The following is a 25587-nucleotide window of genomic DNA, read 5'->3' on the forward strand; positions in this document are numbered from 1 at the left end:
ATCATCCCTCTGGAGAAGGCCTTGTACTTACTGCCCCTCACAGGACTAGGAAGCAGCCAGGAATACGAAGAGTCTGCATTTCTCAGGTGGAAAAACTCATCACCCACTTGGGGCAGCTTGGCCATCTTCTTGGTCTTCAGCACTCATCAGTCTCTGGCTTCATCCAGCTGCAAGTTCACAGCTGGGCAAACAGCATGCACATAAGGCCGGCTGAGCAATAACCCCCAGGTTTCCCCATAAGGGCTTATGTACCGAGTATTTATTACCAGCTAGGCTTTTGAAACAAGGACTGAATTCACTGTCACAAAAACTCCATAAAAGTGCTGATACTATTTTCACTATACCAATAAAGAAACAAAAGCTCCTTTAACGACCTGCCAAAGGTGTCAGGGTTATTAGATAGTGTGGTAGTTTGAAAAAAAAAATGGCCCCCAAAGGGAGTGGCACTATTAGGAGATGTGGCCTTGTTGAAGTGGGTGTGGCCTTGTTGGAGGAAGTGTGTCACTATGGGGGCGGGCTTTGAGGTCTCTTTTGCTCAAGCTTCACTCAGTGTGATACTCAGTCTACTTCCTGTTACCTGCATATCAACATGCAGCAGCTCCTTCTCCAGCACCATGTCTGCCCACATGCTGCCATGCTCCCCACACCATGATGATAATGGACTAAACCTCTGAAACTATAAGCTGCCACCTCAATTAAATGTTTTCCTTTATGAGTTGTTATGGTCATGGTGTCTCTTCACAACAGAAACCCTTAGACAGTTAGGTAGCCAAATTTGTGTTCAAGCTCAGGGCTGTCTGACCTCAAGAATGACACTTGACATCACTACCCTGGAGGACCCTATGGCTAGAGTACTGGTGCTGAGTCTGATAAGGCATGGGTAAGACACTGGGCAGGCCGGCTTCCCAGCTTAGCCTTCCTGTACCCCTACGAGACAGGAAGTGTATCCTATGGCCACCCCACTGGTTCTCAAGCACCCAATTCTTTCCAAGTAGGGGCCCTGGGGCTTAAGCTGCACGGAGGGCAGGAACTCCTTGGCCTCGTGAGCCCACCTTTCCTCCACCTCCTTCTTCCTCCCACCTCTCCTCTCCCTACCTCTCCCTACCCTGCCATGCCGCTCAGCGGCCTACAGTGCCTCAGAGCCTTCCAGAAGATCAAGCCAAGTCAGCTGGGACAAGAGAAACACACATCTGGACACAGAAGATTTACAAAGCCTTTCTTTCTTTTCTTTTCTTTTTTTTTTTAAACTTAACAATGGGTTTTTTATTGTTTTTAATTCACTTCCTAAGAAGTTGATTTTTAAAACACTCTTATGGAGTTTGTTCACTTGTGCTACATTCAGAACCAATGCCAAACAAAACTCTCAGCAACAGATGACAGTGAGCATTCCTTTCTGGCTCTGCTGGGGACAGCGAGGCCAGCCACCCAACTCCAAGCTTTTCCCAAGTGGGTCCCGTTCACAAAGCTCCCTGACTCCTTGCTATTTAACGGCTGCCGGCTCTCATTCACTCTATAAAAGTATTCTTAGAGATAGATTTAGATGATTTGTTTTTAAGACCTGGGTTACACTGGCTGCCTTAGTGCAGAGGAGCTGGGTTGAAATGGGAGCCCACCGACAGTGGGCTACCCTCTGCTCCTAGGCTTACGTAGATGTAGAAACTATATTACAGATGCATGTGCCAGGACGAGACATGCAAGTGTGCTGTGTACAGCAGATGGGCACGCACAAACAAGTGCACATGGAGGCGCAATGTACACCCATTGGCACAGAGATGCATTGGAACTCAGTGCTCCCACCAAACCTCCCTCTTTTCTAGTCTAGCCCTCCTGCATTCTGAAACCCATGTGGGCAGCTAAGATCTTGTGGGATGTTTTTGCGGGGGCAGGGGGGTGTACCTGAGTCCTGGTCATCTCCCTTTGGGGACCAATCTCTATGAGCATTGTCAGTAAACATTAGACCAGCCAGACGACCACAGAATCCAGAGAGCTGACGCTCGCTCCAGAAGGCATTGTCCACATGTGTGCCCCAAGTGTGCAGCAGGGCTGACTGATGTCCTGTGCTGAAGCAACTGGCAGAAGGGCCACCTGCCTGCAGGGTATGCATCCTGTGAGGTCCCTCATCTGTCTGAGTCTCCCACCTAGGCAGTTCATTCTTTATCCTAGGCATGAGATGGGTAAGCCAGTGTAGGGTCAGTGACCGGATCCCAGTTACTTCCACATCTGCAGGGCCACAGTTCCGAGTGTTCATAGCCCTCAGTGTCACTCTCGGTGTCTCTTCTGCAACCTTGGCTCTGGAGATCCATATGGGAAGAAGGGAGGTAGGCAGGGAAGGTGCGCTGCTCCTGGCTCAGGCCTATGCTCTGAGCTGGATTCAGTTCAGCCCTTTTTCCGGCTAGTGCCGAGTATAAAACACAGTCCATGAATGTCAGGTCCACGGGACTGCCAAACAATGTGCCAGGAACTACCCAAAGCTGGAGGAAGGTGTTCCCCACAACAGCTGCTCCCACCCCAGCCTTCAGGTAAAAGACAACAAAAGAGGAATCTGAGTTCTCCAACACCAGTCCTCTCCCGGGCACACATCATTATTTGTAGCATCCACGCCAGAGATCTGAGTAGCCTAGCGCTCAGCACCTTCCACACACAGGTGAGGTAATCATCCTTCCTTGTGGTGTGGCAGCTGGGAAGGCCCACCGAGCCCTACGGGAGTTCTCTGAGATGGAGCCCACCAGGCTTCCATCTGCCATTTTGGTCTCTTGCCCTTCTGCCCTGGGCCTCACCAGCCAGTCAGGTACGGTTTCTAATAGTCTGTGGGCCCCAGGCTTCCCCACAAGATGGATCAGAACAGAGAGAACCAGGAACCCCAAGCCCCAAATGATACACATTCCAAACTTGTCCATGGATGTGCCTGTGCGCAGGTCATGCAGCACAATGGGGGAGGAGGGCCGGGGGAGAGGCCGCAGTCCCCAGCCCCCTGCCCGCACGGGCGACTATTGCATGAGGGCGGTGGGCCTCTGGAGGCAAGGAATGAGCATGCTGCCGATGGCCCTGGGCACATGCAGGGACTCAGGATGCAGCCTCATCTTCCTGGACTCCGGGAAGCTCCGGGCTTTTGCCCCCTTCTCCACACCCTTCTTTCCTGTTAGAAGACACGAGGGGCAGAGGGACCTCAGGAGGCAGAAGGTGTATGCCAGGACTCTCACCCACATCCACACAGGGATAGCTATTCTACAGCCTTTCACGCCCCAACTCCACACTAGGCCTCCCTAGGATCTCTTCCATCATGGCAGTCTTTCTGCTAGTTCCCCAGGCCCCAAGCCTCAACCTACAACTCTTGTGTGGCTCCCCACTGAGATGAAATCTAAACCTCTCAGGAACCTCTAGGGATCCGACCCAGATGACCTCCTGCTATCCCAGAAGTACCAGCCAGGTCAAAGGGTCAAAGGTCTTCCACATTAACCTTGACTGGCCCCCAGTGGGTACAAGGCCTTTCAGTCTGTGTTTTCTTTGCCTTGACACAGGGCAGAGTTACCATCAGTCTTGGAATTCCATTCTTCAACGGATTCCTGAACCTGATCATGCATCCCCACTCCCAACCTTCACTTTTAAAAATATCCAATCAAAGGATAAACCTCACGGAACTGGACTAAAAATACCACAAAAATGTAAAAAAATGGGGTCTACCGAGAACCCCAAGGTCCTTGATGAGGTTAAAACGTACTTTATCCTTGTTTTTGTTGTGCAGTTCCAGGGAACAAATTGGAAGTTAGACCCGGTGGCTTAACCGGTGGCTGCTTCATTCTACCACCAGGGGGCACCAAGCTACAAGCACTGAGCTGGCGTGGCCTGATGTTCAGTTTACCGCACAATTGTGATTCAGCTGTCCCTACATAATCATTAACAGACTCCTTTTCACGCTCAGATCTGTTCCAGTTTGTCAAAGTCTATATGATGTACCAGGCGCAACTCCAGCATCAGGGAACTGATATCAACTACCTCAAGAAGAATCAGGAAACTTGCAGATATCAGTGCTTTCCCAGGTCTACCTCTCACTGTGCGGCCACTCCTTGGAAGGGCACCTGCACAATGTTCATAGTCACCTCCCTGGGAAAGTACCTTCAGCACAGGGCAAGCCAGAAGTACAGTCCTTCTCCCTGGAGCTCCCTTCACAGCCCGGAGAGGTGCCCAACTGCCCTAGAACCAGGATGTTCTGGTCCTGAAAGTAGTACTCTCTGAAGGTCTGTGCACAAACTCTAATTGGCAGGTGAATTTTACTACAGCAGAAAAATTGGAAGCCAGACTCAACGTTCAGAGAACTGCTTTTCTGGCCTCTTCCACAAAGTGCTGAAACCATGCATATGGTTCAAAGCAGGGACCCCTTAGCACACAGGGGTCAGCTAGCCTGTCCACATGAACTCGCTGGACAAACACTCACAAAGTGCTGGCTGGGGATGACATGAGTCACTCAGAAGAGTGTCAAACAGCCAGCCTGGGGCCAAGGAAAGTGGACAGAGTGGCCATTTCCCCACAGACACCAACCTTCGGTAAGGAGCTGACCTGATCTGTCTGCAGACTTTTGACTACCAAAGGCAAAAGGAAGCACAGGTTGGAAGCCAGAGAGCTGTGCTGGACCCAGTAGGAGAACATGACCACAGCAGGCTTCCAAAAGATGATCTACCCTTCAGTGTGTGCGTGAAGGACACTGGGCCTGGCCAGGGGTGCAAATGAGGCCCTGCTCTGAAACTCGGATATATCCCCAGGCTCTAGGAACAGCCCCCACACTAGTACAAGTCAGGGATGTGCCTTGGTGCCACACCTCAGCCCAGGGAGCAGCCCACAGGCCTCAGCCTACTGTACTTACATCAGTAAGTTTCCAGGTGCAGACATGGATCTTTCTTCCCTGCGTGCTTGGGGCTCAAATGGGTTCCCAAAGGAACGCTTTCTCAGCATGGATTTGACCAGGATCTGGGGAGCACAGGTCAGTATGGAAAACAGGCCTGGACACCCAGTCCCGGCCTAGGCAAGCAGGAGGCTTCTGGGGGTAGGGTGTGGTCTAACCGACAGGTGGGAGCCTTGAACCAAGTCTCCGGGTCTTTCACTGTCACACCTAGACACCAGTGTGGTATCTTGGGAAGGGCAGCAGGTCAATGAAAGCATGCATGCAAGGAACTGCTTCCTCCTGCCTTGGGCCTCACCAAGCCTCAGGTCTCTGCCACAACTAAGTCTAATTGCTCCATTAGACTCCAATAGAGCAGGGCCTCCACAGCCCCTGTGCTGTGGCTGACAGACTTGATTCCCCACTGTTCCCTCAAAGGCAAGAGCAGAGCAAGCCCCAGGGAGTAGCCACACACTTCTAAGACAAGAGAGCCCCACCCCTCGCCCTCTTACCACAGTGGTCCAGCTGGGGATGAGCTTGACTGAGTTCTTCACCTCCTCCTCAGTCACCTCCACCACACTACAGTGCTCCTCCTCTGAAGGGAGAGGCTCCTGTCCATGCTTAGTCACCCAAGGGTGTAACTGCAGAGCCCAGGAGATGAGGAGGGGTCAGGGCCATAGGCATATAAACAGCAACCAGCAAAGGTGCCCAGGTATCCCTAGCATTGACCTTGAAAGACTCCTCAACCCTCAAACCCCAAACCCCAACCCCACACACACGTGCCAGTATAGGTTCCTTCAGGAAGGGACAGAGACCTTGGTCCAGACCCACCTTGATATCTGACACCCCAATTCTTGTTTCAGGGTTCTTGTCTAGCATCTTCAGGATCAGGTCCTTGAGCTCCTCACTGACCTCTGGCCTAGCGGAGGGAAGGCACGGGATGAGGATACCACGGCTGATGAGGACCCCTTCCTCCTCCCCTCCTCGGGACCAGGAATAACCCTAACCACATTCCTCGAATGCAAGGACAGGAGGCTCTCCATCTGCCCTGGCCCCTCCCAGGTATCAATACCCCCACCCTAACTCTGAAGGGTAAAATGGAACCCTGACAGGGTGAGCGCTCTGCTGACTTTCAGATACCCTCCCCAGGAGTGGGCGGGAGCTTCCATGGTCCCCTGCTGTGGACAACTCACTCCTCAGGGAACACCACGGCCTCATTCTTGATCTTCCTGTGAAGGGCCAGGATGTACTCGTCAATGAATGGGCACTGTGGGAAGGGGAGACAGACAGGATGTAGGCCTTGATCCGCACTGCAGGGGGCAGGGGTGGGAGGCTGCGTATGCCCTTCCCCCAACAGCAGATGGGAAGGGCCCCACCTAACTTGTTCAGGGCACACAGCAAGGGCTCAGCGAATGTAACTGAGCAGATGAGTCACTGGAGACCGAGGCTGGCTGCATCTGCCACCTGCAGTAAAACTGCCTGCAGCCAAACCTTCGCTCTCCCAGGGTCTGGCGTTTGGGGACCTGTTCACTGAGGTCCCCTCTGCCTTGTTAAGTGTGGCCACCAGAGCCAAAGCACCCAAGGGCAGGAATCTTGGTCATATCAGTGTTAGAGGTCCCCAAGACCCAACCATTTGAATAAATGATTGAGTGGATGAAGGAATGAATGGCATCGAGAGAGAGGAGGACAGGGCTCACTCTGGCTGGAGGGAGGAGGAAACACCTCTGTCACCTCCTCTTGGATGTGTGCTGTCCCAGGACTCCACTCAATCCCTCCCAAAGGGGAGAAAGACCAACAAAAGGCCTCTCTTCCCTCAATCTTCCTGGCCCAGGTGGGCTTTTTCCAAAGCCATTTTGTCTAAGGACACAAAAGAAGGTCCTGCATCTGCCATCCACTCCTGGCTCCCTGAATCCAGTCAGAGTTGAACTCAGGACTCACCTTCCCATAGATAAAGCAATACAAGGTGACCCCAGTGGCCCATACATCCAAGGCCTAGAGAGAAACGAGTTCATGTCAGTAAACATGGCCAGCACCTCCACCAACTCATCCCCACCCAGCTTTACCAGGCTATGGAAGAGCCCCGTGGGGATCCTCCTTCCCTAGGCAGGCATTTATCAACAAACACTCCTGGGGCTTGCTCTATGCTGGGCCCTGTGCTGAGCACCAGGAGATCACAAGGATGACCAGAACAGAACAGCAACACTCCTGGGATTGTGGACTTTCTAGAGACAAGCCCAAAAGAGACACTGTTTCTAACTCAGCAGGTTCCAAGCCACATTTCATCCATGGGGTCATCTGCTGCCTCCATGACACAGATGTACTCCCAAAATAGCAGTATGGATTGAACTAATGCTCAATAACTAGCTCTGGTTTCAAGAGGTTCTCACTTCAGCTACTGCGCAACTGCTTCCAATGCCAGAGAGCAACCCCTGCCCACCCTATCCCCACGTCCACCTACAACTCCCCTCAGGCCCAGGTAGGGCTCCCCATAGGCTCCTCATGTGTGTAGCCCCTGACACAGACAACCATCATCATCATCATCATCATCATCATCATCATCATCATCACCATCATCATTAGAATCCAACCAGGGAACACTAGACATCAGGCTGCTTTTCAAAACATCAAGATCAGAATGACAGAGAGAGGCCAAGAAGCTAGAGGGCGGGGAGGACAGAGGACATGTCTGTAAACCAGCACTTGGCGGGTAGCTGCTGGAGAATCGCTGGTTCAAGGTCATTCTCAGCAAATTCTAGGGCAGCATGGGATGTATGAGTCCTGTTCCCACCCCTCACCCCAGAAAAGGCGGGGAGACTACTCCAGATCAGAGAACTCTAAGGAGATGGGACAGTGAGCCTGATGATCTCCTCCAGGATTAGGAAAACAAACAAACAAAACACCAGGCAAGCCGACAACATTTCAACACCATTTCATAATAATTTAGATGTGTGCAATCTGTTGCAGAACAATCTCATTACAGATAGACTCCTGACCTTGGTCACTGTACCGAGATTATTTAAGGGAATGTCCACCCTCTTAGGAAAGCCACTGAAGTACATAGTGATAAACAGGCATACTGTCTCAAAGTGAATTTCTAAGTGGCTCAGAAAAGTGCAATAGAAATATGCAGGAACATAAAGACAATGAATAAGCTTATGTGACAGAGCGGATGAATCTGGGTAAAAAGTTACATGGGGGAATGGAGAGATGGCTCAGTGGTTGAGAGCACTGGATGCTCTTCCAGAGGATGTGAGTTCAGGTCCCAGCACCCACATGGTGGTTCGCAGCTTTCTATCACTCCATTTCTGGGAGACTCAACGCCCTTTCCGTTTGTGGGCACCAGGCACACACTCGGTGCACTGACATGCAAGCCAAACACTCACAACATTCCTGATCTTACAAGTTACACGGTATGCCTTTAGGCTCTAACTTTCCAGTGAATTTAGAATTATAGCAAAAATAAAAATCCTTTTTTGTTTTTTGTTTTAGAGTTGGGAAATAAACCCCAGCGCGCGCGCACACACACACACACACACACACACACACACACACACACACACATGGCAAATGTTCTACCACTGAACTATATGTCCAATCCAAATAAGAAATTCCAAGCCTATAAACCAGGCACAGGCATGGCTGACATTGCAGCCCATCTATAATGATGACACTAGAACCCCACGTAACCAAAGAAAACCACACTCTCCACCCCGTTCTGTCGTCAGCAAGCTTACATTTTGGTGTTGGGCTGCATTCATAACTACCTTTGGCCACGTGAGAGTCTAAACTCCACCCAGCCCTATGCCTTTCAATCTTCTGCCTCCATCTCAAATTCTCTTTTTCCAGGGCCCAGTCTAGACCTGAGAAGGCCTCTACCTTCCTTGGGCCATGACTCTAAGCCCTCATCACCGTGCAGAAGGATATGACTGGGGCTATTTTGGTTCTGCCTGGCCCACAGTCCAGTACAGAGCCCCACACAGACAAACAGCAGTAACAAATACAAGTGAGACTGTAACCATTTGCTAGGAAATGAGAGGAGCCACAGCTGGAGTATGTGTTGGGCTCCAGGGAAGAGGCAAGTATGCCACTATCCAAATGCAAGAAGCCTAGAACCTTCAGCTTGCAAAGTGGCCCCCCACGGCAAGCTGTTCTGCCCCTCTACCTGAACCCCCAACCTAGCCCAGGCCCTGAGAGTCACCTTCCCACTGAAGCTCTGGCCAGAATCAGAAATGGCCTCAGGGGCCATGAATGCCGGGGTCCCTGCCGTGCTAGACAACTGAGCATCATTCCCCTCGAACTGGTTGCTGACCCCAAAGTCGGCGATCTTCACATGGCCATCGTCCCCAAGGAGTAGATTGGATGGCTTGATGTCCCTGTGGACGATCTTCTGGCAGTGCACTGCAGAAGAGAAGCAGGTGGTAATGCAAGCCTTGGGGATCGCTGCCCAGAGCCCCTCTCCTGCCTTCACCCAGCCTAGGAAGCAAGCAGTTGCATCCCAGTCCACGTCCATTCTTGTTAGGAGAGAACCTCAGAAGATGAGACCCTCACTGTTCCACTATGCAAGTGAGGACATGGAGGGGAATCTTGGGAGTCTTTGGACTTCCACAACAAACAACACACTTCCTGCTGAGGAGGGAAGTCAGAGGGAACTCAGGCTCTGTATTGCGCGTGAATGTCCAACAGATAACAATATCAATATGCATCTCAGTATCAGAACTTGATGTCTGTCTACTATCCCCATCACCAGCAAAACAGAAAACTTCTGTTCTAGCCAGGTAGAGTGACACATGCCTATAATCCAGCTGAGACAGGAGGATTGCAAATTCTAGACCAGCCTGGGCTACATAGCAAGAAAAGGAAAGGAAAGGAAAAAAGAAACTCCAAGTTCTTCCTCTATTGTTTCCTAATCCTAAAGACCTCAGCTCCTCCTCTCCGCCTTAGAGCACGTAGCCATGACAGGCCAAGGTGAAAATAATCCAAGCTGGGTAGAGTGGTACACAGTCATCCACCATAATCTGAGGTACTTAAAAAACTGCAGTAGATAAGGAGTTGGAGGCCAGCCTGGGCTACACAGTGACACCTAAGTTAAGAAAAATGTACTCGAGTGTGTGTGTGTGTGTGTGTGTGTGTGTGTGTGTGTGTGTGTGTGTGTTACATCTCAGTGTCTATCTTAATGTACCTGCTTCCATCATCCGGGCCTTTCTGACCAGCTCCAACTGTCCCTCCACAAGACCAGAATTACAAGTCTTTGGGGCTCTTCTTTCACCTCTCCAGTCCCTGGTGCTAACACATACCCCAGAGACGCCCTTCATTAGCATCAGCTGAGCCCTGAGGAAGCTATTACCTAGAACCAACCCTAGATTAGCAAGCTTCTGAAGTGGAGTTAGGAGATGGCAGACAGGCCCTCAGCAGAGGAGAAGGACCCAGAAAAGGAAAGAGGTGGAGCTAAGCTCCGGAAGAGCTGTTCCTGCAGCTGACTAGACCAACAGACCAAGGATAAAATGTACCCATCCCTCCTATACTATAGACCCTTGCTGGAGTCTATGTATTAACATTTGCCTCTGTGTGCCTCAGTTTCCCTACACATACAAAGAGAGCATTAATCTGAAGACACTAGAGAGGCTCGGCAGTATAAAGATGCCCATGTCACTGTAGGTCACACTTCACCCAGGGAGGGAGAATTTGCTCACAAGTCCAGCTAAGACGTTAGAGAGATGGGCAGCACCCCCATCCCCCAACTCAGCCTAGAACCCTATTTTTCTGAGGGCCCTCCTCTTCCTAGACCAGTCAGGCACCCCAGGCCGGCCACCCCACCTCCTTCACATCCCAATGCTCCTGCCCTAATCCTGACCTCACCATCTGTCACTTGAGCTGTGGAAATAGCCTGCCCCTGGCCAGCTGGCTGCCTCTCACACCCTATCCAGCCACCACACAGCTGCCAGACAGAGCTTTCTAAGAAGCAAATCCTGTCAGGCCTTCCCCTGCTTAGTTAGAGCCCTCAGGGCCTCACAATATGGACAGGATTTAGTCAGAAAGTCTTTCTCAGAGACGTTTCCAGCCTTCACCGTGGGGCCCGAGGAGAGTTCCAGTACCATTGTTCATTGGCCATCAGGCCCTGCCTCTGAGATGCACCACCCAGACTGAGTGCCAATCTTCAAACAGTACAGCCCCATTCCTCTCCTGCCTCTGCCTGACTGGCTCTCCCACCACCAACCCTCAAAGCTGGCTGGGGAAATCCTACTCTTCTTCCTTCAGGACCTGATCTCATGTGGCCTCTTTCAGAGAGCCTCCACAGCACTTCCCACCTGCCACTCCTGGGCAGAGCTCCCTTGGTCCTAGACCATCATCTGTGCGGCTCAAGTAGGTGTCCATAAGTGAGTGAAGTGAATGAGTGAAATAAACGAATGCACTTCTGGCACAGAAGCTAAGCGCGCCTGAGCTCTCACCTGAGGTCTCCTCACAGCTAAACCCACCCTACCATCACCACAGGCATCACTCCAGGACGCACTCTTCCCTAAGCAGCTGGACACAAATCTCTTCCAGCCCACATCTCCTGAAGCCCTGCGGTGAGGGGAAGCTTGGCTAGAATCCAGCAGAAAAGATGGGGACAGAACACCCGGAGACAACACAGTGGTGAACGCAATGGACGGGGAAGGACCTAGCGCATGCCTAGTGAAGTGAGCTATGGCCCCGCCCACACCTCCCCGCCCCCAATCCCCACTAAAGCGGATTGGTAGACCAGCGCTGACTGACAGGAAGGCCTCAATGGCTGTTTAGCGTGGGCACAGCCCGCTCCTGTGTCCTCTAGCTCCAGTCCCAGGGGACAGGCTGTCTCACTCACAGTACTCGAGGCCCAGGATGATGTCCCTCAAGTAAAGACGAGCTTGCTCCTCAGGAAAGGGCTTGTCGCAGGGCACTTCCATGACCGGCCTGTGGGGAAAGAGAGAGGAAGGCTGTTCAGCAGAATCTGAAATAGAGATTGCCGCAGGAACGGGGAACAGAAGCCCTCCAGGGAACCTGGTGCTCGTGGGTTCAGAGAACTCAAGACACTAGCTTCTCCCATATGCCCCAAAGATGTAACCTGTCTATCCCCTTTCAATCATGTTTTCAAGGCAGCTTTATCTCTATTTCCACTGGCTTGTAGTTCTTGCAAGAATTAAGTTTAGCCAAATAATTACAAAGATGCCATTTAACTCAATGGCTTTAAAATTGTGGACCCAGACCCATGAATCATGAAATCAATCAGGTGGGTCTGCTTTTCTTTTTCTATTGAAATAGACTGTTTCAGAATGTATAGCATGTGAAAAAGATATACATACTGTTCCAGATTATCAATCACAGACATGGGCAATACAAACTTTTACTTTTTAAACCTAGTGTGGTGGCGCACACCTTTAACCCCAGCATTCAGGTGGCAGAGGAAGGAGTATCTCTGTGACCTGGAGGCCAGCCTGGTCTACAGAGCAAGTTCTAGGCAGCCAGAGCTACATGGTGAAACCCTGTCTCAAAACAAAACAACAAAAAACAGCCTGGTGTTATGGCAAGTGCCTGTAATCCCAGCACTTCAGAGGCAGATAAAGGAGGATCATCCATGAATTCAAGTTCAGTCAAGTCTAAATAGTGAGATCCTGTCACCAAAAAAATAAATAAAATAAAAATAAACATACACTTGTTTTGAAACAGGGTCTCACGTAGCCCAGGCTGGCCTGGAATTCACTATGTAGCTAAGGATGACCTTGAACTTCTGATCCTCCTGCCTCCAGCTCCTGACTGCAGATGTTAGCTGCCACCCGTGGCTTTATGCAGTGTCAGGGACTGGACCCTGGCTTGGTGCATCCTAGGTACTCTACCAGCTCAGGTACAGACTCAGTCCCTACTGCTTGATTTGAATGCAAGTGGGTTTTTTTGTTTTGATTTTGTTTTTGTTTTAATAGTCTTTCAGGAAAGCACTAGCAAAGAGATAGTTCACAGCCTTCATTCCAGGATTGGCAGTGAGGGGGTCGCGTCCTATGCCCACTAGTCTATGTCAGTTGTTCTGCAAATGGTCTGATAGATCAAACAGGCAGTGTCAGAACACCAGGCTTCATCAACAACTTGCTGTGTGACCTCGGGCAGGCCATTTGCCTTCTCTGATTCTCAGGCATTTCCCTCCCATAATCATGAGTTGTAGTAGCTCAAAGACCCCTTGGTGACTTAAATACAAGTATGAATTGTATCCCGTATGTACACTTTTGCCTGGAAACATTCCTTCCTCCCCCTCCCCCCCCATCCAAATACCTTCCTGGTTTTTCAAGGTCTGGCTCAAGGCCCATCCCTCTCCCAGCCTAATTCCCCAGCCTCCACAATGCCCGCAAGCCTTCACAGAATGGTCCCAGACCTCTTATTTGCCCCTGAGGCAAGAGTTCCCGAGGGCAGGTGCACAGCTCTGCTTTCTCTTACACTAGCTGGCCCCTGGGCAGGGAGACAAAGGGGAGGATAGGGAGACCTGGATTAGAAATGACCTGCCTGACTGGGACGGGGAACTCACCCCTTTCTCAGGAGGTCAAACACTGAAAGAAAAGAAGAGAAGAAAAGGTGTTGGAAGGCTGTAGGATGGCCGTGCCAAGGTCCCTCCCTGTTCTGGAGAGGGGCAGGGGGACAGGGCAGACGGAGTGGGCTCGCTGTGGGCCTGCCTGACCTGATCCTCGGGTGCTAGATGGGACTGTCAGCCTGAACCTCTTTCCCAGGGAGGACCTGAGACTTCATGAGAAGGGGCAGACATGTTAACACTCCTGACTAAAGCCTTGCCTCTTGATGTGGAAGCCAGCTCTCTGGCCCCACTCCCTTTCTGTGATGAACGGAAACACAGAGTCTTGCTCATGCTGGGCAATCTCTAGAGCTTCACCTCCAGCCCTCCTATCCCATTTCTCCAAACCTCCTCCAGAAAGAGCCAAAGTAACAATCAGGATAAGGAACTTAAATAATAACATTCATATTAATAAGGATAATTACAAATGTGCACATTTCCTGACATCAACCTATAAGATACATACCACCATTATCTCGTTTTATTATTATGAATATCATATTTTGAAGGGCTGGGTATTGAGCCCAGTTCCCCAAGCATGCTGGGCAAGTGTTCTACCACTGAGTTACACGCCCAACCCTATTATCCCATTTTATAGGTGGGAAAACTGGGCCAGGGTCCCCAAGCTCACTGACTCAGCCAGCTTCTTGTATCTACTGAGTGCAGAACCACGCTGACTGGGACTGGTTCGGGGCAGGGAGTGGGGCCCAGGAATAGGCACTGAATCTGATTAATCTAATTCTCTTTCTGCAGCGCTGTACAACGGAGTCCAGGACTTCAGAGTACAGGAGGTCAGAGCATGTACATGGCCACCTGAACATCCCATGTGTTCCTGGGGAGCCCTCACTGGGACCAGCCCTAGGTAAGCTGCTGTGAGAATGAGCACTCACCCAAATAGAGATTGTCCTCAGCAGGGTCATCCAGGACCTGTTCAGAAGGAGCAGACATGGGCACAGGGCTTGAGGAGGCATGGGGTTGGGGAACCCAGGCCTTCTGTCCTTTCCTGACCCAAGATCCCTACTGTGCCCTGCAGCCACCCTGGACACAGAGCAGGAACTGTACAGGTACCAACAGAGGGGCCTCAGTATCACTGACACCCCACCCCCACCCCCACTCCCTCGAAAGGCCTTCCATATAACACTGGGTCCTTCTTTCCCCGTGATGGAGAAGGGATTCACAGGACTGCCCCTCACTCTCAGCAAGAACACCCCAGATCAGCCTGAACTGCCTCTGATACCTCCACAGCCCCATCCAAGGCTGGTCTGTGCCCAGTGCCTCACCCACTTCTGCTCCCTAGGCCCTGGTAAGGCTGAGCACCCGCCCCACCCACCCACCAAGCTCCCGTACCCTCGCCATCCCCCCTACCTCGATCAGTTTCACTACGTTCACATGGTCCAGCTTCTTTAGGATGGCAATCTCCTGGTACACACGCTCCAGGGGCAGCAGCTGTTTGGCTGGCCCTCCCTGGGCAGCTTGAGACCCTCTGGGAGGAGGACGGCCTTTGACCAAAAAACAAGGTAAGGCCCTGGTCCAGGAGAAAGGCCCTCACGAGGCTGAGATCTCATTCCAGCTCACCAAGCCTAGTCCATTCCCAGGCCATTGCTCCTGTTTCCTACCATCCACCCCCACTCCTAGGCAAAAGCAGTTAGGGACCGGTCCCTCCCCCTCTGCCCCAAGCCTACAGCTCCCACAGACAAGGCATACTTACGGGGAAAGCCATACTGCTTCAGTAACTTCTTTTTGGAAAGAACTTTCATTGCCTGTGGAGAAAGGAACAGAAATATCACATGCGCAGCCACCAGGGGCTAGGAAAGGCTGGTTACATGAGGACTACAGTCCAGATGGGCACACTGGCAGCTGCCACTGGCACCAAGCATGTGGCCAGGTATGTATCTGCTATGCCATAGCTGAGTCTAGGCCTTCCCTCCCTTCTCCCTTCAGGGGAAGCCAGCCTCTGCTTGTGTATCCCAAAGGAACATTCAAGCTCAATCCCTTAGCACACCCCAGGAATAGGAACCTCCCCAATAAGAGGTAGCCCTAACCCCTTCCCCCAGCACTTCTGCCTACTACCCAGGCTTCTGGAGCCTACCTGGGCAACACCCCTTCCCAACCCCAGACTCACATAGTGTCTGTCTTCACTTTCGTTGTAGGCCAGCCTCACCACACCGTAGGCACCCTGCAGACAGCCATTGGTCAGTCCTACCAAACACCACCACCTTCACTCTGGGTCTAGCTCAGGAAATGGCAGGCCTGACAGCTCTGGCCCTGGCCTTTGTACCCCAACCCCACCCTATCTCCTGCCACCTGGTTCTTGGGTTCATTCACATTTCAGAGATGAGGAAGGGACTCCTGTGCCCTAGGAACCGCCCTGCCTCACAACTCCATGAGCCTCTTCTTTCCTTTAATCTCCATCAAGAACCCTGGGAGTTGGGGGCTGGAGAGATGGCTCAGATGTTAAGAGCACTGGCTGCTCTTCCAGAGGTCCCGAGTTCAATTCCCAGCAACCACATGGTGGCTCACAACCATCCATAATGAGATCTGGAGCCCTCTTCTGGCCTGCAGGTGTATATGCAGACAGAACACTCTATACATAATAAATAAATAAATCTTAAAAAAAAAAAACAAAAAAAACCCTGGGAGTCAGGAATCCAAAGTTATCTCCACCCTCCTCGGATGATCTCCCAATCGGGCTGGGGTGTTCTTGGCTCTGCTCCCCAGTCCCATCAGAGGGAAAGAAAGATGCTCAGAGAGCACTCTGCAACCCCCCTCCCCAATCCTGCCCAGGTCCTACCTTGCCAATCTCGCTCTGCAGCTTGTACTGGTTCAGTTTTACACAATCCTAGGGGAGAGGGGAGCATCAAGGACAGCTCATTCAGACACAACAGTGCTCCCATGCTGGGAGACCGTTCAGGGCCCAGCCCTACTTCCCAGACCCCCAGCTCTCACGCCTTTCAAATTGGGAAGATTGGAGGGTAGCATCGCCACCACGAGAGACAAGAAGCCTGGGGTAATATATAAAAATATGAAGGGTGGAATCCTGGCTATGCTGCGCTCCCACCAACTACTCAAGTTCACATTCAGATCCAAGCCCGTGAAAGGCCAGAAACTGGAAGCACACTGCAGTTTTTAAGTCAGAGCACTCTTGGGGGGCAGGATTATGGCTCGAGCTTGGGATGATGCAGGGGGTTGGGACGTACATGATCTATTTCCAAAGCTCTAAGAAGGCTTCTTAGGAACAAGAGAGGGTCCTCTGTCTGGGCTGAAGGTAGGAAGAAAACAGGAGGTAACCTTTGCTTTAGATGGCTCTTCTCTGGGTAGGAAGAAACCCTGCTGGCTAGGTAGTGAGCTTCTCCGCTCTCAAAGTATGCAAATCAAAGAAAGCTAAGTATACGGGACAGATGGTGGGCAAAAAATCCCGGGTTTTCCTGGCAGGCCCATGAACAACTCCTACCTAACTCCATCTCACCAACCTCCGTGTCTGAGATGGCCACATGGTGGGACTCGATGGTGGGTCTCCGCCAGGCCCGAGGAGAGATGTGAGTGGCAGGGCCCGTAGAGTAAGGCCCAACCTGGGCCTCCAGACAGCTTCCGGCTGGCCGTTCCTGCAGGGAGAACTTTCTAGCTGAGAGGCTGGGCCGCACTGGGGTGGGTCTTGAAGCACTGCCAGGGATCACAGAGGCAGCTCTGGCCCGGGGTGGAGGGTCCACACCATTCCTGGCAGGCTCTGGGCCCTCATCTGCCTCTTCCAAGTGGGTCACATTGATGGCTGCCACCCGATCTACCAGCTCTGCCCGAGGGTCCTGGCAGCAGACGGCCGGGCCACTCTCCATCACTTTAGTCAGTGGATCCTCTGGATAACCTTGGTAGGAACCTGAGAGAGGAGAGAGTGTCACTCCTGGCCAGGCAAGTGGATTGGGCCAAGCCACAGTGCTATAGACCCACCTCCCAGTTGTTCCCTGGGCCTGGCTTGCTGGCACATAAATCCAGGGATTCCTAGTAGTTCACCTGGCTCTGCTGCATGCCAGCCCTCTAGCCCCTAGCGCCCCTGCCTGTAAAATAGGTCCAGTCACTTCTACCCTGATGGCTTCATAGAGAAGTGTAACAAAACTGATTCTGCAGTCAAGACAGGCAGACGTGGCAGACCTGGAGGTCTAGCCACACTAAGGCACAGAGTTCCAGGTCAGATCAGTCCCAACCATCCAGGCAGCCCAGTAGCTCACCAGTCGCCATACTTGCTGGCAGACCATTACAATATAGCCCCTTATATGTAAGCAGCCTGGGCATTGGAGCTGCAGACCCAGACACCTCCTCCAGGAATGCCTTCTGGATACCCCAGACCTTCACTCTAGTCCCTCTCACTGTTTTCAAGAGCACTTCCCGAGGTCTCAGGCCTCGGTCACCTCCTCTCACTATCTTCAAGACCCCAAAGCAAATCTAATCATTCACCTCCCTGCTCCAGTAGAGCTCCTAGCCCAGAGGAGGGTGCACTAGGGGCCGTTCTGCCACACAAGACACTAGTGCAGCTTCTGTCCTCCTGTTTTTTCCTCCAGACTGCCCATGTGCCAAAACGTCCCTTATGGCTGCTTTACTGGGGCCGACGTGCTCCTGGGTCTGGCTTCACACATACCTTGCATCTACTGCAGTCTATGTTCCCCAACCAGCTAAAAACCCTAGCAGCAGCCCTGGCTTGAGCCTCAAGTCAACCCCCAACCTACATGCTGAACCCCTGACTTACTCTCAGACCAGGACAACCGTCTCTGCCACAGCCCACATTCTGGCTCCACCTCCACCCAAGGCTCCCTCCTGGGCCTCACTCTGCATCTTCTCAGAAAAGGAAGTAAGTGGACTCCTGAACCCCTGCCCTTCCGGTCGGTTTGGTGACTTCCTCTATCCTGACTGCAACTCAGAGGATACAGGTCCCATGGGCGACATGTGCTCATTCTATCTGTGGCTCTCCATCCTTGGCTGTGAATGCTGTCGAGGTGGTAGGGCTGGCTGGAATACCCTATCCACAGGTAGGGAAGCCAGCCACCTCTGCTGCCAACCACGGGTCTGGGGCAAGCCAGGCTTCCCCCTCTGTACTGTAGATGCTATGCCTCCCTAGCTGCCCTGGATACCACCAGACTTGGAAGTAGACTGTAACAGGGCAAGGGTCAGAGCCTCTGCTTGGGACCACCTGTGCTGAGTGACTGGGAGCCAGGAGGCAGCAGAGCTGCTGCTGACATGAAGAAAGGAAGAGGATGGGGGAATTTGAGAGGCTGGAGCTCTGAAAGGCCTCCCTGGAAGAGGTGAGGAGGGGGAGGGGGGCTTCAAGGCTCAGAAGAGCCTCCCCACGCCTGATGACTCCTCCACCCTCTCTTCCATTCCCCATAGGGCAGTCCTCCCCACCAGGTCCTAAGCACTGAGATAAGCTCTTCGGTCTGCTTTGTCTCCGTAAGATCACTTGTGTCTTCAGCAGTGCCTGGCACATAAGAGCTTGATAAATATTTGCTGAATACAAGTGGTCGTCATAGTGATCTCTACAGCCCTGTTCCCATTACATGGATAGGAAAGCAGCCTCAGTGAGGGAACCCCAACCAGCCTCAGGCAGTAGACCACATCAGGGGATGGAAGACAGTCAGAAGTTCCCGCCCTCTGCTCTCAGGGGAGCCCCCAGCAGACAGAAGCCACAGGCCGCCCTGGCCCATAACATTTGCATATAATTTCCCTCAGATTACAACTCCAAAAAAAGTCACTTTCCTTTTAGCTCCCTCTCCCCCTTTTCCTCAGAATGCTCTGGGGTCACACAGCAAGTGGGTGCAGAGGCCTTCCTGTTCTCGTCTAAAGACTGTTACCTGGCTTGGTACCCGGGCTGGGATGCCAGGCTGCCCACTTCCTGGCTCTTAGAGGTGGGGAGGGCAGATAGCTTTGGGTATTTCTCATCAGTGAAACGGGCCACAAGGCAAGTCTCACACTCATGTGGTTGTGAGGTGTAAAGGTGCTGATGTCTGGTAGGGACACAGAACAGCGCCTGCCACTAACACGCTCCAGAGAAAGAGTTGTGATTGCATGGGATGAGCTGGGGCCCAGATGGATGCGAGGGTGGCGGTGGGAGGAGGCTGTGAGAGCTGACGTCAGGCTCTCCATCCATGCCTCCCTCTTGCCTGGATCAAATTCAGGTGACTAAGCAGGGCTTGGCTGGAGGGAGGCAACAGGGAAGGCCCAAAGTTCCTGCCGAGTGAGTGTCCAGGAGACAGGGCCTTGCGCCTGGCCTGCGGCTGTGCTGTGCACACGAGGGCCTGTGTCTGACCCAGAGAGAACATCCTGGAAGAGGCTGGGGGCTGTGCATCCTTGTGCTGTGGCTCTGCACCTAGGAGCACATCTGTGCAGACAAGCAGTTCTCGCTCTCTGAGGGATCCCCTTGTACCGGTTGATCGTGTGCACTTCTGGCCCTTTAGACCTGCACATGCGTGCAGCCAGGGCCAGGGGAGCGGGACTCCAGAGGTCAAGTCTGGATTTCCCCACACATCCCCTGTCCCACCAGCCTGGGACTGGTGATGGTTTGTAAGGCTGGCCTGAGGGTCCACTCCTCCTTGGCAGCTCATGCAATGGGTTTTCTCAAGGCCCCACCCAAAACTAAAGCCTTGAGAATGCTTTGTAGAAGCTGACTCAGCAGGTAAGCAGGGGTCAAGCAGACAAACAGAAAGATGGACAGACAGGCTGAGACCCACTCCCAGGGCACAGCAAAGACTCTTGTCAGTGTGGGGGGTGGAGTGTTGGGGGTCAGTCCCTCCACTGACCTAGATAACAACCCCAGCCACAGGTCTTCTCTCGTTAGGCAAAGTTCAAATCCTGTTCTCCCAGATGGGAGCTGTGCTGCCTGGGCTAGGACATGAAGCTTTTTGTTCTTATTTTTATTTTGGTTTTTTGAGACAGGTTTTCTCTGTGTAGCCCTGACTGTCCTAGAACTCCCTCTGTAGGCCAGGGTGGCCTTGAATTCAGAGATCCTCCTGCCTCTGCCTCCCAAGTGCTGGGATGAAAGGCCTGTGCCACCACGCTGGGCTAGGTAGGTTCTTGAAGCTTCTTGAAGCATCAGTTTTCCCACAGGTGAGTAAGATAGACGGTTACTGTCCTGTCTTCTCTGGGAGCCCTAGAAGGAAGTGGAGGGATCTGTGGACACAAAAGCAGTTTGTGCCCGAGTAATACGTGGCTAGAATGTGTGTGTATCTGGAAGCAACTCAGAGTGAGCCCCACTTTACCAAAAACAACCTACTTTTGGTGCCTGGCTCTAGACTGGCCTGGCTCCGGCTTCTCCTCCAAGCTGCACCCCACCCTCCAAGTGTCTGCCACTCCCATGTACACAAGCTCTTGGCTTCAGAAGCCCACTTCGTCTGACCTCCTTTTGAGGACATGCCCCATCCAGCTAGGTCCGAGAGTCTAGAAGAGGAACGAGCCAGGAGACCCTGCTGTCACCTACACGGGCTCAAGCAGCCCTATCTACGGTAACTTCAGAGACCAGTGACCTCAGATCTCATTCGGAGTTCTGTTAGAATGTTCCAGAGCCAGGCTGAACCAGGGACCAATTACCATCCAGGCAGAAGATGAGCAGCCCTCATCAGCAAAGGACTGGTGGGGTGGGGGTGGGGGGGGGTAATGCAAGGAGGTAGTAGCCTTGTGGGCTACACACCAAAGTGGTCGTGACATCCTAGGGATGCTTCACTGTAGCCTGTTTATGCTTCTGACAAGGGTCTGATGGCTCTGGCAATGGTGCCCTCTGCAGCTCCTGCCCCTGCCTGGGATGACTCAGTCCCCTTGAGGGAGACCCAGGAGTCTGGTGCCAAGTCATGCTCAAGGATGCCTGCTGTGAGGGTGGCCCTCCCACTACCTCTGGGGATCCCCCGAACACCCAGGTGGGCTCATGACTCCCCCTTTGCAGCTGTCCTCAAGGCATCCCTCGGCCCACCTGTGGAAACTGACGTCTGTGGTCCTCCTCTTCTATGGCAGCTCTCAGCCTCCGCCCTCTTTCCAGGGAGCTCCTCCCCTCCCTGTTCCTGGGCAGCTCAGCTCCGTCAGGGACCCATCCAACTCAAGCATCATCCCTGGACTGTTTATCCTCCTCTGCCCCTATCACAGAAGTGGGAACTCCATTTCCCCAGTTCTCACAGTGCCTGGGCCATGGAGGCAAGAGTCGCAGAAGGGTTATTCCCCCTTCTCCCCTCTCTCGCCCCCCCCCCCCCCCCCCCCGGCCTACCTCCTGCGGCCCCCTCCGGCTGCACCGCACCACTTCAAGCTTCCCCAGCCACAAGCTCTGTGTCACCAGGCCTTTGCACACGCTGTGCCCTTCTGCCAGGAACACGCCTCCCTTGGCTTCACTTCCTGAAGACCAGTTCAGACATCACCTCCTTTGAGATGCCGCTTTGATCTCTCCACTGCTGGCTGGATGAGCTAAGTTGAACCCCACAAACAGCAGAGATTCGGGGATAAAACAGCCAGATCCTGACCTCACTGTTCTTTCCCTACTTCCTGGGGTCTCCCTACCTCCAGATTCAGATCCCACTCCCCTCCTCCACACCGATTGCTAGGGGGAGGATTTCTAACATGCAAATATGTTCGGAGTTTGCCCCGAGTTCTTCAGGGCCCTCAGAATCTGGGGAACAGACAGGCACAGTGACTCCTGACATGCAAATCCAGAGCCATGCATCCTGCCACAACTATTCATTGGGAATTTGCTATATAGGGACTGGGAGATAAACCAGTGAACCTAAAAGACCAAGTCCCTGCTCCCACCGTTTGCTTTCTGGTAGAGGCTGGAAGCAACAAATAAGAAAGCTAGGACTGAATATATGATAGGTTACGTGGGATACCCTGGGAGGACAGCTATTGTAACAAGACAGCGCAGGAATAAGACAATGACACTTGACTTCAGATGCAAGATCTAAGCAACTATGAAAGGACTAAGGCAGTAAATAGTGCGGACGTCTGGGGAAGAGCATCTCTAGTCAGAGGGACTGGCCCATAGAAGCAAGTGCCATGAGGTGGGAAGGTGCTTGCTCTGCGTGAGAGGTCTCTGATGGAGGGGTACATCTGAAGCCACGGTCTACTTACACTGGCCTCGGGGGTGTTTCCTGGAGGGGGTGACACTGAAGTTCTTTTTTGACCACTAAGCAGGATTGGGGGTTGGGGATTCACCCTCTGCCTAAGAGAGATGCCTTCCCAAAGTGGGACTCAGGGCTTGGTGTGGGGTTGGGCAGGCCTTTGTAGACAGAAACCAGAAGGCCTCCAACATCAGACAGGGAAGCAGTTCTGTTGGATGAGGTTTAAGATGATCCCCACTTCTGCTGTGAAGATTGAGTGTGGAGGGACCGAGGAGCAAGCAGTGGGCTCCCTGAAGTGTGTGGGTCTAGAACAGTCTGACCTGTGCACAGTGTGTGTTGGATGGAGGAGACAAGGATGTGAAGGCCTGGCCTCTTCCCTTTCCCTGGAATTTTCAAGGACACAAGCTGTGTGTTTCTCTCACATCCTGAACCTGGCCAAGACAAAGAGGCACTCACTGGAACATAGTCCTGGGACCCAGGGCATGTGACAGAGAGCTCTGCTCACTCTGCAACACCCTCAAGACAAGCACACACCCCTTCCTTGACATGTAACCCATGTCCTCGTGACCCGTGCTCACACACCACTCCAGCCTGAAACGCAACCCCCAAGTACACAAGCACACTCTTGGGTCCACGTGACGCACGCACACCCGCCTCCAAACACCACACACAGCTCCCCGCGCACGTGTGCACCCTCGGAGCCCCAATCCTGTGCCCACCAGAACCAGAAGCTGCATCGCCCGCCTCCGCCACCCTCAGCCAGGAGACGACTACGCAGCAGCTGAAGCCGCTCGCCGCATCCGTCCCATTCATTACCCCGCCCCCAGCTCTCCACGGAAGACTCACTGGAGGGCCGTGGGAGGAGCGCTCCACGGAGATCCACACGTGGGTGCACCCGTCCAGGCCCACTCCGCATAGACACGGCCTCCACCCAGAGCTGGGGCCCGGGGCACCATGCGTGGGGCTCCTATGCAGTCCCGCAGACAGCATCTGCGGAAGGGACGTAGGTGGCCGGGCGCCCGCATAGCTGGCTTAGACAGACGCAGGCTCGAGGAGCCACCCCGCGGACTTGGCCCTGGAGACACAGTGGGGATCGCTGCACGCTAGGTTCGGGCTGCCCACGTAGACGCGGCCTCGCAGACCACCCCTCTACAACACGTTCGCTGCACAGAGCGGCTCAGCCGTCCGCACCCCAGTTCCCCACTCCAAGTCCCTGCCGCCGCCGACCCCTACCTCGGCACCTCGCGACAGTCTCTACGGTGGGCGCCAGGCTCGCTCCCGCGCCGCGCGCCCCGCCCTGCCCGCTTCCCCGGGCTGGGATCGCCCCGCTCAACCCGCCGGCGCCGCGGCTCCAGGCAGCGCTCGCTTCCCCCGCCCGCCGCCGCGCCGGCCCGCTATCATTGGCTGCGCCGCGCAGCGCCCCGCAGCGCCGTCCAATCGGAGCCCGGTCCTGCCGCCCGCGGGCGGAGGGGGCGGGGTCTCGACGGGATCGGGAGGAGGCGGCTCGGGAGGGGCCCTGCGGTTGGGCCCGGACGCGTCACGCCCCCGGCGCCCGCAGACAGACAGGCTAAGGGAACCCGAAATCCCTCGGGCCACGTCGTGAGCCCCTCAGCCTGGCCTGAAGCGTACGGTGCTTTTTCCCGAGTCTTCAATCCTGTGTCCTGGCCTGTAGAGGCAAGAGCATCCCTTCCTCGGGGCTGATGAGGCCCGGTGCGTGCCAGGGAGAGGCTAGGCGGAGGCAGCGGGAGAAGGGCCTGGAGTTGAGTGTTCTCCTGGGGTAGGGAGAAGCCGAGCAGGGAGGACCGGCGGAGTGCTGGGGTTGGGCAGCACTCAGGTTTGGGGAGGAGCAGGAGGGAACAAGCCCCTAAGTGGGGCTGAGGGAATGGAAAAGAGCCCGACAAGACCAAGAGGCCTTGCCTGGGGACTCTGGCCCTCACAGACTCTTGGTTCGATCCTGCTGTTAGTCTCTTGGAGAACCCCACATCACTGCTTGCCTCAAGCCCAGACCCATATTGTTGTCTCCAACTTGGTCTCCCCTGTGTCCCTGTCTCCAGCTGGAGTCCGAAACCGGGAGTTACCACCTGAAAGCCTGCCTGCGTAGCAGGTTTTCTGACCCAACCAGTGTAGCACAAGGTTCTGCCATGCTACCTCTTAAAGATCCCTAAAGTCTACCTACCTCTCTCCACCTTCTGCCCCTCCCTGAGCTCAACCACTAGTCATGTCTCCCGCTTCCAGTCTCACTTCCCGCTGGCCAACGTGGACAGGTTTTCAGAAACACCCGACAGCTGCCTCCTAGGATCTTCCATTGTCCCCACTACCTTGAGAATAGGTCTCCCTCAAGCCCTCCACGGTTCACTCCTCACCACCAGCCCCACTTGTCTTTTGGGGCTCAATACTCCTGCCGCTAGGAAGCCTTCCCCATGTCCTCCTGGATATCCAGAATGGCCAGCAGCCCTTCATCAGCGGGACACCTCTCAGGGGTCAGGCTGTTCTGGAGAAATCAAGAACAGCCCTTGGTCTCAAGAGTTCCTAGTCCAGATGGGAAAGACTCAGGTGAAGGGCGCTGAGACCCGGAGGCTCCGAGGATCGAGCAATTGGAGAAATGGATCTATAGGGCAGGGATTCAGAAGAGGGCTGGGCCAAAGAGCCATTTTTGTCCCAGTGTTGGAGATTGAATCCAGGGCTTCCTGCATATTAAGCAAGTGTGCTACTGCTGAGCTACACCTCAACAGGACAGTTTGGAGAGCCCTCGAGGACCCACAATCCTAAGTAGAGCCATGGAAAGGAGCAGATCATCTAAAACAAGGCCAAGAGCAAAACACTTGTCCCAAGTAAGATCAAAATTCTGACCTAGGCAACAAAAGTCTCACACGTAAGCCTCGAGAAATGCTTCTGGGTGGATATAATGGCTCTACTCCACAAAAACCTTCCAAATGTGGCTCTCTCCACCCCCTGTACCAGCAAGCTCTGGAGATGGCCTCTGTCCTCGTGGTTCTGAATCGGGGCCAGAGCTCCTCCAGTCATCACATACACATTCCAGGTTTTAGAATGGAGAAAAACAACAAAGGATCAAC

At 53.4% G+C, this 25587-nt stretch overlaps 1 protein-coding gene across 3 annotated transcripts; it reads right to left on the minus strand.

Moving 5' to 3' along the window:
* Positions 1-229: 229 nt before the first annotated feature.
* On the minus strand, positions 230-23877 carry Camkk1 (calcium/calmodulin dependent protein kinase kinase 1). Of its 3 annotated transcripts, none has more exons than XM_052756714.1 (16): positions 23747-23877; positions 16910-17310; positions 16231-16278; positions 15562-15615; positions 15148-15199; positions 14805-14938; positions 14330-14366; positions 13401-13422; positions 11715-11803; positions 9072-9271; positions 6812-6865; positions 6067-6140; positions 5705-5792; positions 5386-5514; positions 4859-4962; positions 230-3136 (listed from the first exon to the last, which is right to left on the minus strand). In XM_052756714.1, the coding sequence occupies exons 2-16, from the start codon at positions 17267-17269 to the stop codon at positions 3064-3066; spliced, it is 1518 nt and encodes a 505-aa protein (XP_052612674.1). In that variant the 5' UTR covers positions 17270-17310; positions 23747-23877; the 3' UTR covers positions 230-3063. The 3 variants fall into 3 exon arrangements, with proteins under 3 accessions (XP_052612674.1, XP_052612672.1, XP_052612673.1); XM_052756712.1 differs by lacking the exon at positions 23747-23877 and adding an exon at positions 23360-23490; XM_052756713.1 differs by lacking the exons at positions 4859-4962; positions 23747-23877 and adding an exon at positions 23360-23499.
* Positions 23878-25587: the final 1710 nt, after the last annotated feature.

Source organism: Peromyscus californicus, unplaced genomic scaffold (assembly GCF_007827085.1).
Source record: "Peromyscus californicus insignis strain IS unplaced genomic scaffold, ASM782708v3 Scaffold_3__1_contigs__length_106647218, whole genome shotgun sequence".
In the NCBI taxonomy this organism is placed as follows: Eukaryota; Metazoa; Chordata; class Mammalia; order Rodentia; family Cricetidae; genus Peromyscus; species Peromyscus californicus.

What these genes read in the sequence shown, in the direction of transcription:
- Camkk1 (XM_052756712.1), bottom strand. Translation starts at nt 23,429, where the DNA reads ATGCGGAGTGGGCCTGGACGGGTGCACCCACGTGTGGATCTCCGTGGA. An exon ending in ACGTAGTGAAACTGATCGAG is followed by an intron (nt 14,367 to 14,804) that starts GTAGGGGGGATG and finishes CCTTCTGAACAG; the next exon opens with GTCCTGGATGACCCTGCTGA. An exon ending in TTGGGGTGTCAGATATCAAG is followed by an intron (nt 5,515 to 5,704) that starts GTGGGTCTGGAC and finishes TGGGCTCTGCAG; the next exon opens with TTACACCCTTGGGTGACTAA.